The following is a 12,861-nucleotide window of genomic DNA, read 5'->3' as shown; positions in this document are numbered from 1 at the left end:
GATGGCGTTAGAATTGTGAACGTCCGAAATGTCAACATCGTTCAGTAGTACCAACATTAGAAAAAAAATGTGGCTGCGTGACTTTGACATTTCTGGCGTTCACAATTCGAACGCCATCTTCGCTTGAAAATCTGGATAGCTTTTTGTGAAGTTCTTTGTCATATTGGTCATGTGAAACATAATCACCTACACCTTATTTCGTCAGAATTAATTCACAATTTAGTTATTATTTTTGTTTTGCAATTTTTCACAATTCTTCTAGCTTTCTTGAAAGGTTGCGTGATTTTTTATCAATATAAGTTTCAGGAAAGTTTTTAACGTCTAAATTTCCCAAATTCTCAAGCTCTAGAAAAGGGTTTATTTCTTTCTCTAATCAAATCCGATCGAACTGTGCAAAATATTAATTAATTATTAATTAGCCATCTTTTTGTTATCAAATGTCATTCAATCGATAATATTCATTAATCCAAGTAAATTTCAGACATAAATTGCAGAGTTATTTTTTTTTTTTTTTTTTTTCAAAAAAAATCCGAATTTCCAATATCGAAATTATTGATTCAACTGCTGACAGCCGGGAAACACCCAGCGAAAATTTAGGAAATTGAAAGAGTTATTCTTGCAACAATCTTTGTCTAAGCATGTTGCCATTCAGTTTGACGAGCAACATTTGAAAAGGGAGCACAGGCCTTTTGACAACTAAACTATTTAGCAATTTTCAGCATTCCTTTCACCAAAATCGAAGTGTAAACAAAAGCTGACATTCCCAGCTATCATTTAACACTGCGAGTTTTGTCGAATAGTTACTCCTTGCCTGGGAATTTGCAAAACATGTTCTGATGATTAATTGTTTATGCGCCCTTTTTTTTATTTTTTGCGCCCTTTCCAAATGTTGCTCCAGATGGATTGTTTTTGCGCCGTGATGTAAATTTCAATGAGAATCATCCCGGACCGCGCAAAACTTTTCATTTTTTTTCTAAATTGTGTTCTAAAGTTAAGCTTAAATTTGTGATATTATTGTTCACAACGATAAATCTTATTCTTCTGAGTGCAATGACCCTTTGTACGAACGCAAGTGGGGTTTTAAATCAATTTCAAAAAAATTAACGTCGCTGCCCTTCATGACAGAAAGGGTCCTAATTGACAGCTTGTGCCAAGGGAACCATTCAAAAAAATGTTGTCTGGTCAATTTTAATTGTGTTTCACCGTTGTACATAAAACATTACAAAGGGCTTTAGGACAATGTTCTTTGCAAAAAAAAACTAATTCCATAGAGTGAACTAAAAACTTTTAATATTAACTAAATAAATTCGCTAATTTGTCTACTACTCTTCAATTGTAACCATCATTCCCTGCGCCCCATAATCCATCTTAAAAAACTGTTTCGACTTCAGCACATCTTTGCAGTTCTGCCTCAACGAAACGGGACTTCCGGTCCAACTGCTCCCCGCAGCTCCCCCTTCCTCAGCCAGTGTAACCCGGTACCTTCCCGCTTCCTCCTGCGCCCCGAGATGCCACAGCCAGTACAGCGCCTGTCCGGCCGATTCCATGCACCGAAACTTGGCCACAAAGAACAGCTCCTGGAATCGGCAATTAGCGCGATTCGTCCTGGGGCAGCCTTGGTTGACAGCGCCGTGATTGTTGTTATTCTCGTCGTCCCCCCGCACCAGCACCACGCACGTCACGCACGAGGCCTTCTCGGCGGCCAGATGGACCCGGACCGGTTCCCCGGGGGCCACGTAATACTGGACGACACTCGTTTGATGTGACTTTTGCAAATGAATTAATATGTCGTGTTGATTTTTCATCTTGTCACACGGTTGACCGGACGGACAGCAGTAGAGGGTGGCCATTTTTACGGTGGCCACTCCGGGCGGGGGTTGTTGCGTTGGTGGGGTGGAGCTATTTGCTTTTAATTTCAACGACTGTTTGTAGTGTCGATGCAGTCGGCGATGAAGGGGCTGCTGTTGATGGACCACGTTGTTGGGCGCCGCCAAAAGTGGTGCGTTAATTTGCTGGCCATTAGATGACTTTGGATCGCCGGAGGACGGAGTGTTGGCTGATGGGTTGGGTCCAGGAGGATGCTTGTCAGCTGAAAAGTAAATTGTTTTAACAAATTGAAGTTTACAGTGTTGCCAACAGTTTAAAAAATCTCAATTACCATCGTGCTGCCCCAGCGTCTGGACGAGAAAGTTGAAAAGCTTGTCCGCAACGATGCACCGCCCCCGGCCCAGCAAAACGCGGCAAATTGGGCACTTGCTGCTGCGGGACCGGCACCCGGAACAGATCAGGTGGCCGTGGTAGCACTGCCAGGACGGCGGCCGAATCACCTCCAAACAGACGGGGCACTCGAGCAGCCCGGCAATGCCCTGGAGACAGCTCGCGAACCGTGACAGCGACTGGGGGTTGAGGTTCTGTACGGGTTGAGTAGGAAAAAGAAAAGAAGAAAAAAAAAAAAGTTGATGTAATTGCTTATAACTGTTTGCTCAAGAGTTGTTAGGTCGAGGCAGGTTCGAATGCGCAGCTGATCGATCACATGGAGCAAAACTTGTGGGGCCGGCTCCGTTTATGGGAGGTCTTTTACACAGTCTAGTTTAAAATTGTTGATAAAGGCATTCATCGTGGGTATTGGACCAAAAATTGTCTTTTTGCACGGCTTACATTGGTTCAGTACTTTAAATCTTTAAAACAAGCAATTTTTGACCACCCTATTTCAGTTAGGTCATGCAGCAATTCCCCACGAAAACAGCATGATTCGAAAAAAAAGTTCTCCGATCGGGCTCAACGTTTTTCTGGGGGATCCTTGGCCGTAATAATTAGACCCGTATTTTTTTGTTTGGCCATTAGGGTGACCTACGCCGTGTTAGGCTGGTTCGAAAAATGGCAATTTTCGTCGATTTTCGCAAAAACCACTTTTTTCAAAAAATCCTATATCCGTGCCATTTCATCCGATTTTAGCTGTCCTAGACGCAAAAGAAAGGTGATTAGTTTGACTATTTGGGAAAAATAGTAAGAAGTTTCAAAAATCTAGTTTAACATTTGAAAAGGTCGTATGAAAACTTAAAACGCTGTTTTGAAGGTCTCGGGACCAAAGAGCCTATATCTGAAAATATTTTTATCGGATTCCTCGGAAAATTTCACATTACATACAAAAAAATGGTGATGTTATGCTTTCGATACTCTGAGATACGATTTTTTGAAAATAAAAACTGGATTTTTCGACGCGCCACGCGCAAAAATGGGAAAATGACGAAAACGGGGAAAAAAAACTTTTTTCACTTAAACTGCGATAACTTTTAAATTTCAGCGATGACCTATAGATATTATGGTACCAAAAGTTGCGTCTTTTAATTACAAAAATTTTGGTACCCTTACATGTAAATCGACGATAATTGCCATTTTTCGAACCACCCTAACACGGCGTAGGACACCCTAAAGGCCAAACAAAAAAAATACGGGTCTAATTATTTCGGCCAAGGATCCCCCAGAAAAAGTTTGAGCCCGATCGGAGAACTTTTTTTTCGAATTATGCTGTTTTCGTGGGGAATTGCTGCATGAGTATGGTGCATTTGCACTATAAACGCAAAGGGGTGCGACTGCCAAAACCTCTGCTTGGTCCAGACCAAAATCCAGCATAAACCTGTCAGACGTTTCAGACCAATGTGTGTAGATTAGTAAGGTAAGGCGGGTTTCCAGCTGTCAAAATAGTTAGTTAGCACGAAACCCGAATTTTATATGGAGATTTTCAGAAAAGTTAAAATTTGACCATATTCCGAGAAAATTTCAACGGATTTTTTCTGTAGGTTTGTTAAGCATGACAATGTGAACCGAAATAAATTCTTAAAATAAAAATAATTTTTTTCAAAAAAATAAATTCAACTTATCGCGTTTTTCGGTTCAGTTTAGCATGCTTATCAACCCTACGGTGAAATTTGCCCGGAAAATGATCAAAAACTCACTTTTCTGGATATATCCATATAAAATCTGGGAAATCCCACCTTACCTTATCTAATCTACATACATTGGTGTCAGACCAAAGGGGGTTTGGCTGCCAATCACCCTGTCAAACCAAAGAGTAAAAGATTGACAAGCTCAAGACACTGATATTGGTGAACACAAATTAGACAAGATAATTTTCCACCAACAAAAATTTTTAACTAGTCTATTGCTTATAAAATTGTTCAATTAATCGGCTTCTTGTCGAAAGCAGATACAATAAATAGATTTATAGCATTTTTTGATTACTTCAAATTTGAATGGAATTTTCGGTGTTTTCCTGAAGATGAACTTAATTCACGATTTCGGGAATTTATTTTATTCGTGAATACCAGATTTGAGCCAAATCAGATCACTTTTGTTTAAAAATTTTACGTGGAATTTCTGTTATAACACAAACTTGATGTACGACAATTCCTGTCCTAAAATTTGTAATCAATCCCGTAGATACCTGTGGCGCGTGTCACCTAGTGTTATACTTCTACCAGATGGTGACAACGGCATACGTTCGTGTAGAAAAAGCAATTATTCTCTGATTAATAGAGACGGTTACCAACTGTGCCCAGCATTATATCAAACTCAGATGCGTAATCAAATCTGTGTGTGAGTTGGCATCTTCCAGACAGGTTGTCAACCAGCTTTTTCAACTTGTTTCTCCATACTTGTAGACCTGAATATTCATTTGTTTACAACTTATAAAAAAAACTTACATTCTTCTCGAATCCCGAGTTCCACAGCAGCAAACTGACGCCGGGCTTTGTCGAGCGATCTTTGTCACTTCTGACTCGTTTGGCGATCTCAATGATCTTGAGACCGAGCAGGTCTTCGCCGTTGGCCTGTTAATCAAAGATTAATTTATTTAAAAAATTTCAAAGTTGTCATAGAATACTACCTCCAGCACACAGTCTCCAATCCGCACGCCAGCCTTCTCCGCACACGATCCCGGAAGTACGCCGGAAACCCACGGGTACGGATCCCACGGAGTTCGACTCAGGTGCAGTCCCAGACTGCCCCCGGCTTCCGCCGGAATGAACACACTCCGCAAAAGACGATCATCCTCCTCAATATCCGCTACTGCAGCGACTTCTCCCCGATCCACGTTGGCGACCTTCTCCGTTAGCGCGGCAGTGCTGCCAACCGTGCGAGCTTTCACTTGCTCCATTTTTCTTTTCTTCCTATCTTAAACTATGTTTATGATAACTGTCGGCACTCGGATTTTCTGAGCTAAAGTTCACGGTGCTCTGGTTTTCACACACTTGGCTTCCATTTCCCACGCATTTTACTTCGCGTTTTTTGCTTCTTTCAAGATGCCGCACTTTCTTGTTTTTCACTTTTCTGCGCGAAGAGAGGTTATGGTCTGAGGTTTGGTTTAGTTCGTTAGCCGATTCTGTCAGTTGGGAAAAGTCGGTCAAACTGAACTATGGGAAATGTTTCTGTGATGAAAATGATTCATTTGAGACTTTTGAAGGTCATTGTCAGTAACGGCCATGGTTGCCGGATTTTGAATTTTCCGTCAAATTTTTTTGTATGGATAGCTGTCAAAATTGTATGAAGATTTGTATGGAAGTTCTGAAAAATTGCTTCAAAAAGTTTCCGCCAAATAAAAAGCAACATTTTTTTAGAGAATAGCTCATATGTTATCTGCTGAAAACCCTCCACCAAATTAATGCAAAAGTGTCAAGCACCCACATTAAATTCCCATTAACAGTGCCAAAAACATATTCACGAGCTAACAATGATATCAAACTAAACGAATGAGTCTCACGTTTTACAACAATCAAAACGCGGAATTATGACACCCACCACGTACGACCCGTTCTCTCCGATCTAAAAGGGCAGCATCAAGCAATTCCGTTCTCGCGCCAACCCGAAAGTTTGCGTGTGTAATGTTTTTCGAAATCTGTGTCACACACGTCCGCGACGATATGTCACGTAACCGAAACGCAGCCACGTGCGTGACAGAGCGATTTGGTGGGCTTTTGGTCTTTGAACAAAACACTTTGCAAACTTTCCCACCAATTAGTATGCACTTTTGTTGTTGTTTGGTAAATTTGTTTTAATTTGTTTAAAATAAAAAAACAACTACAATACACTCAAACCCCGATGGTTTGACACCAACTGTTGTCAAACGAACGGGGTCACTTTTCAGTTTGACACCTCTTTTACACGGAGTTCACACATACTACCAACACTGTGTGTACTGTTTTGGTAGTGTGCGTGCGCGCCGTGTAAACAGTGACAGTTCGTCACTTTTTAGTTTGACTTTGTCAAACCAACGGGGTACAAACTAAAAATTGTCAAACGAAAAAGTGACCAACCACTGGGGGTTGAGTGTAATATAATTCTAAAAATAATGCAACAAATTGAATAGAAGTGATTTATTTTTAGTATTAACTCCTACGGGTTTATTGACCTTTTCAGAAGTTTGTAGAGAAAAAAAAAATCAACAAGTGATAATGCACTTCGATGGTACTTAGTCGTCAAGGACAACCGCAACAACGCCCCCATTAAAAATGTAATTCCCGAGTTGAGAAACCCTTAAACAATAATATCCTAAAAAAAAAATATTCAATTTGTGTAAGACAACTATGCAAAAAATCAAAAACGAATAAAAATCTAATTTTGAGACAAATTTAAAATAAAAAGTTCAAATATACAACCAAGGGTTACCAACCAGGAAAGACACAACTTTGTTCGAAAGCTCGCAAAAATCCACGAATGCAGCTTTGCAGAACAAAGGATCGATTCGCAAAACAAAACAGCAACAAAAAGGCGTTCAACCATAGTTGGAGTAGAGTCACTCTACGTAAGATGAAAAATGGTAGAGATTTGAGCTCATATTTCAAGTTTCATGATGTCCACTTTTAAGGGACGCCAGCCAGCATCATGCAAATCGGACTGAAAATAGCTCAAAAATTAAAATTTTCAATTACTTCTTCACTTTGTTTTTTTTTTCGCCTCTTCTTCGCAAACCCAATCGTTTAAGGCCGCTCCCAAGAGAGTGGACTACGAACCACTAATCGTTGTTGGGTTTCAACTCGGTGGCCGGGGCTTTTGAAATGGACACACCGTGCTAAAGAGCCCCCCTGTGCAAGGTATAATGACATATACACGTATTAGATAATAACTGGCGCAATTTGGACCATCGTTCCCCGTACTATGTGCGGTGGCTATTATGAACGGACAATCGGGTTTTTTAATGGCGGGTTTGTTCTTTGTTTTTGCTTTTTTTTTGCAGTGGAAGGGAAATTATTGCAATTAAAAATGCCATTTCGGTCATAAATTTGCACTGTCGTTACAAATATGACATGTCCAAAGTGAGTTCATAGTCTTTCTTAAAACAAAAAAAAATTGATGGAGTGGCTCAGTTTTTTACATTTTGTTGCAATAAAATGTTCGTTTTTTCCAGCTTTTGATTGGAAATGTTGATATTGTTGATGAATCTTATTTGTTCAAAATTATGCGATACAAAATAATTCAAAAATTTCAGTTGTGTTGTCCAATATAGGGCCTAATCGTGAAATTTAACAAAGTTTGTTTCATGTCGGATTCAATCATTCCAAGCGAAATAAATGTCATAAGGATTAATTGCGTGACAAGTGTCAAATTTACATTGAAGAATTTTGCAAAATTTAATTGATTGTTTCACAAAAAATAACTCTCTGTATCAATCTTGATGAAACAGGTTGCAAACAGCCTGATGGCAAGATTGTCAAATCTTATGTATGGACCGCGATACTCACATTGGTTGGACCGTGGCCCCCGCTTTTTTGGTCGCTTTACCCCTTTGACGCTAAATATAGGGTTAAAGTGTCAGCAAATGTGCAACTGATAAAAAGATTTTTTTTGTAGAATTATTTAAAATTTAGTTTTTGATGAATAATTTTGAATAGTTTTTTTTTAAATAAATAGCTTGATAAAATAAAATATTATCCAGCCTTTTTAAGGACGAAGTCAACCGTTAAATTTATTTAATGGTAACTTATTAACATGTTTTGGTGTTAAATGACAACCTAGATGACAACATTCCATAGGTCATCTACCCAAGATGCCAAGATAAGGTCCAACTTGTGACGATACACTACCTTTCCTTTACTTTGAAATCGAATCCAGAAGGGAAACAATAACCAGTTGTGTTGGTCCGCACAGGGATCTGAGGTCTCGTTTACAAGGCAAAAGCGTTACCGCATGGCTCGGGCTTAACAAAAAAAATAACTATACAATAAATTGCAATTTCAAACTACAAACCTAAAATTGAAAAATAAATATTATCAGGTTTACCCATAAATAGCCTGTATACCCTATTTTGTGCAACCAGTTTATGGAACGTTCATCCTATATGGACTGTCAAAAGTAAGGTTCACTTTTTGACAAGCTTGCTTGTTGCAAAAGATGGGATAAAAATTTACTTCAAAATAGGCCCCCAAAACCAAAGCTAAAAACTCGATTCGCCACCTACATTCGAGTAGGAGAACTTTGGTGCAAGGTTACGTTTACGTTTTTGCGCGATAAGTGCAAAGGCGAGTGGAAACTATTTTAAGGTTTTTTAAAAAGAAAATTGATCTTTTGGAATAAAATAAAGTTAACAGGGGGTAAGAAATAAAAAGTTCTATCGATTGACTTTTTGATTTTTTTGCTAAGTTGCCTTTTTCATTGAAAATTCTGAGATCCGGATTGAAAACGCGAGAATGAGGTTAGATTTCAAATTTTGAAAATCATTCCAATTACCATTTCTCAAGCGTTGCTTTTATGGTAGAAGTGACTTTAAAAAATATTTGTCCACATTCTCAATTGATTAGTTAGGTTTTGGTTGATTAAAACATTCCCTTATTTTGAATCAGATAATGAACAGGTTAAATCGGCCATCACAAAAATATTTTCGTTTATATCAATTAAGCTATTTATTTCTTACCTGAAAATGGTATAATTTGCTATTAATGTCGATTTTATGATGAAATAAAACAATTTTGAATTTCAAACCAACTTACTCGCTGTAGGTTATAATGAAAACATCACCCCAAGTTTCAGCGCCCTCTAGTGGGGAGTAATTTTGACGTTTGATTGCCTATTGTTCGACGAGATTTGTGTTGACACCTTTTGTGTAGCAAGTCTTGGTTTCCTGTTTTGTGTGTAACTATACGTTTGTATTGTCTTGAATTAAACGTCAAGTTGTTGACCAGAAAACGGAGCGAAAAGACGTGTGTTTTTTGTCTCTTTCGCCGAATTTGAAACGAAGAAAATACAGTCGCTAATTTTCGAGCTTTGGAGGAACAAAAATAATGAACATCAAATTTCGAGCACGCAAAAAAAAATGTGAACTTTACTTTTGAAACCATGTTTTGGAACACTAATAATTGAGTTTTCTCGTATAAATCAATGAAATTAATAATTTCATAATTGAAAACTGATGTTTTTACGTATAATCTATTTTTTTATTATTCATTTTGCAACGATTTTTTTTGCAAAATAGTTCAAATTACTATCTTTTTCTTAATTTTTTTTTAATAGAACAATCAAAAACATGTAGGAAATAGAACATTAGAATGCTGAAAAAAAATCTTATCCTATCTTGACATAAGTTTTAAAAAATTTTAATTTTGATGGCAAAGCCAATTTTTTTTTCTCGAAAAATAATGGGTTTACGCAACTTATTCATGTGTCTTTTAGTTAGGGGTCCTGATTTTCGGTTCAAAGACCAAAAATCACTCACTCATCGCCGAGCGAGTCTTTACCGACTGGAGCAACCATTCGCGAACGAACACTACTCTCAGCCTGCCAGCGACTTGCTCAATCGCTGCACCCAGCGACACAAATACCCGCGTCACACACGAACACGTTCTGAGAGGAGAGAATCTAACAAAATGCCAGCTCTGCGCTCTTTTGGCCCGTACTACCACACAGTTTGCCGTTAATTTATATTTGGTATCGTGGAAATTGATGTCAAATGTGTCTTTGATGGTGTGTTATAAAAAAATTGAAAAACTGTTTTGATAACATTGCTTTTAAGCAGTTTATTAAATGAGCAAAACAAAGCCGATCGCAAACTATTCCGACTCAACTTTGAGCGACATAACGCAATCGGTCTCTATGCACCATTCGCTGCACTACCCGATTGGAGTGAGAGCGAGAGTAAAAAGAGAGTGCTCAGTAGCGATTGATGTGGTAGTGACAAACGGTAGGAATTCATCAGAGCTGTACATTGGAATTTCATAAAAATGAAAAATATCAATCATGCTAAATATGATTATAAATGCAGAAAATGCATTTAACATTGTTTTCAGTTGATTGAACCTCTAATTTCATTAAAATTTTGAAATTTTTTGAAATATTTTTTGCTCTTTATTATTCGGTTAAACTTTGAAGGGGTGGGGGGGGGAGATAAACTTTGAAAAATATTTGTAACGGCCTTAGACCAATGCAGTTTTTGTCCCTTGGCCCTGGCCAGGGACCACGAACAAAGTGGTCAAAAAATTAGCACAAAAAAACTTTTTGCGATAGGTACATTACGTCGAAAATTTTCAAAAATTCAAAAGATTATTAAATTACCCCAAACATGCTAAAAATGATTTTAAACGCAGGGGAATGCATTTCCAATAAATTTCAGCTGATTGCACTTAAATTTCCATTGAAGTTTTGAAGTTTTTTGAAAAAAAAAAATATGTTTTTTGCCCCCTGATTTTTTTCGGGCCAACTTTGAAGGGCGGGGTGACAAAAACTTTCAATAAAATTTGTACCAGCCTAAAACAAAAAAAAATATAAAAAAATAAATTACATAGCCTCTACTTTTAAGTAAAAAAAAAAAAACAAAAATTTAAGCGAAAAAAACTTTTTGCGGTACTGTACATCAAAAGTTCATAAAAATTCAAGAGATTTTGAACCTAGTTTTGAACAAACAAAATAATACTAAAATGATTCGAAACCAAGTTCGAAACCCAGGGTAAGTGGTAGAGTGCAACAATTTTCTCTTTCGATCAAAATCAGTTTTCAAGGTACAGATTTTTGAAGATTTTAATAGACTTTTTATATGGACAGTTGCCAACACTGTTTGGAGACTGTATGGACAAAGTAATGATCAAACCTGTCTTCTTTGGTCATAAATATAAAAAGTCAATACAAAGCTTAAAATAAATAAATAAAAAATAGAAAACATAAATTTGCAATAAATTAGCTTGTTCTTGGGGTAATGAATCTACGGCTGATAACCTTGAAATTACCTTTCCTTTGGATGAAACAAAAAGAATTCATTTGAAATGTTTAATTTTTTTTTATGAAATACTCAAAAGAGTTTAGATAACATACTTTTCCAAATTTTGCTTTAAGGTCGTTTCAAAGTTATCTCAATGAAAAATCAATTTTAACAATGCATTTCAAAACGAAGTATGACTCGTTCTTGATGATTTTGTCACTTTTATTATAATATGGTCCCGTATAATATGGTGAAAATATTTAATTTGTTTTTTAATCCAACCCTCAAGTAATTTGAGCATATATGTATTTGTTTAATATTTCATCGCCGGTGTTAAAATTTGCCGTACCTTTTCATTTTGGCTTTATAATTGCGAAACAGAATTAATAATTTTGTATTGTTGGTTTTAGTTCATCGGACCATCAATTGATAGTGTGTTTCTGACCTGCTGACTGATAAAACCTCAAACCCAAATCATCGCCACCACTGATGGGTGCCAATCGTGTCATCACATCAAATCTCAAACCTCCAAACATGGGCTCCACACTCTACAACAATCCTAAACCACACACAACACCACCTTGTCAAACATGCATCACCGAGTTCACCACTTAATTACTGGAATCTTCTCTCTTCAAAAGCGCTAGATATTATCTTCAACCGCCAAAGTGAAGACACACTCACTGGACACTGTGAATGAACCCTTTTTTTCTCAAACAAACGTTGATTACTCCATTACATTTCATCACACTCTCTCCACGATGTCAATTTTCAATCATTCTATTCCATCTTAAGCAACCCTATTAAAGTTCTTCACGATTTTGATGAATTAACACTTTTCTTCCAGTCAAACATAAACACAAAGTCGTATTCAAATTGCTTCACCCATTCTGCGCCCAATAAAATCGGTAAAACCAAACAAAATTGTTATACAACACTATTAAGTAGCACACCTCCTTCTCCTTCAGTGGCCAGCCGAGAGTTAGTTCTGCTGACACGCCACTGCAAGAGCGGTTGACCAACCCCGACGAACGCGAACTATGCGGTACTCGAAGAAATGCTGAACCACGGGGCGGTGGTTACTGGTAGGTAGGTACGTCCAACCGGCTTAACGATTCGCGGAGAACTGAGCAGGGCTTAGCGAACGCGCGCGCCAGCTCGCTGGTTGAGCTGGGTTTGCGCGAGCTGGATGAGTCAAGAGTCTAGGCAAACGTTAGGGTGACCTGGGAAAAAGTGTTATTAATTCGAGACTCGATTACGAAAAAACTGATCATTAGACTGTTCCAAAGAGATCAGGGAATATGTAATCCAAGATGGCGGCCAAAATGGCGATGGGTGATTATTCGAAAATTCTTTGTAGTCCTTTGGGCAATCGCAAATTTTCCACGGGATTTACCAGGACGCAGAACAGCGTGTTTGCTAATGAGTCAATAAGTTCAAAACGGTGAAACTCGTCCAACTCAAAACCATGTTTACGGTGCAATTCCGCATAAATTTGCATAACCCACTTATCATCCACCTAAAGGTAAATCACGAACTGCACGACATTCCAAGTGACGATGATGACTATCTCACCGGGTTAAATCGATCGGACCCATTTGACGTGATCGATTAGCGGTAAACCGTTGACGGGCTGGAAGTCGCTGACAGGTGCCCACACAATTGTACAAGGTCTTAGAAAA

General features: G+C 38.1%; 2 protein-coding genes across 2 annotated transcripts in view; both read right to left on the bottom strand.

Annotated features, from left to right (window-relative positions):
* The window catches only part of LOC120432140 (uncharacterized), a 500,008-nt gene that overhangs the window by 60,757 nt on the left and 426,390 nt on the right, over nucleotides 1–12,861 (bottom strand). The window lies entirely within an intron of this gene.
* On the bottom strand, nucleotides 1,269–5,358 carry LOC120431818 (uncharacterized). Its single transcript, XM_039596941.2, has 4 exons — nucleotides 4,886–5,358; nucleotides 4,704–4,829; nucleotides 2,159–2,411; nucleotides 1,269–2,089 (listed from the first exon to the last, which is right to left on the bottom strand). The coding sequence occupies exons 1-4, from the start codon at nucleotides 5,153–5,155 to the stop codon at nucleotides 1,323–1,325; spliced, it is 1,416 nt and encodes a 471-aa protein (XP_039452875.1). The 5' UTR covers nucleotides 5,156–5,358; the 3' UTR covers nucleotides 1,269–1,322.

The sequence above is a fragment of the Culex pipiens genome, chromosome 1 (assembly GCF_016801865.2).
Source record: "Culex pipiens pallens isolate TS chromosome 1, TS_CPP_V2, whole genome shotgun sequence".
NCBI classification, from domain to species: Eukaryota; Metazoa; Arthropoda; class Insecta; order Diptera; family Culicidae; genus Culex; species Culex pipiens.
This window is presented reverse-complemented; position numbering and strand designations above follow the sequence as displayed.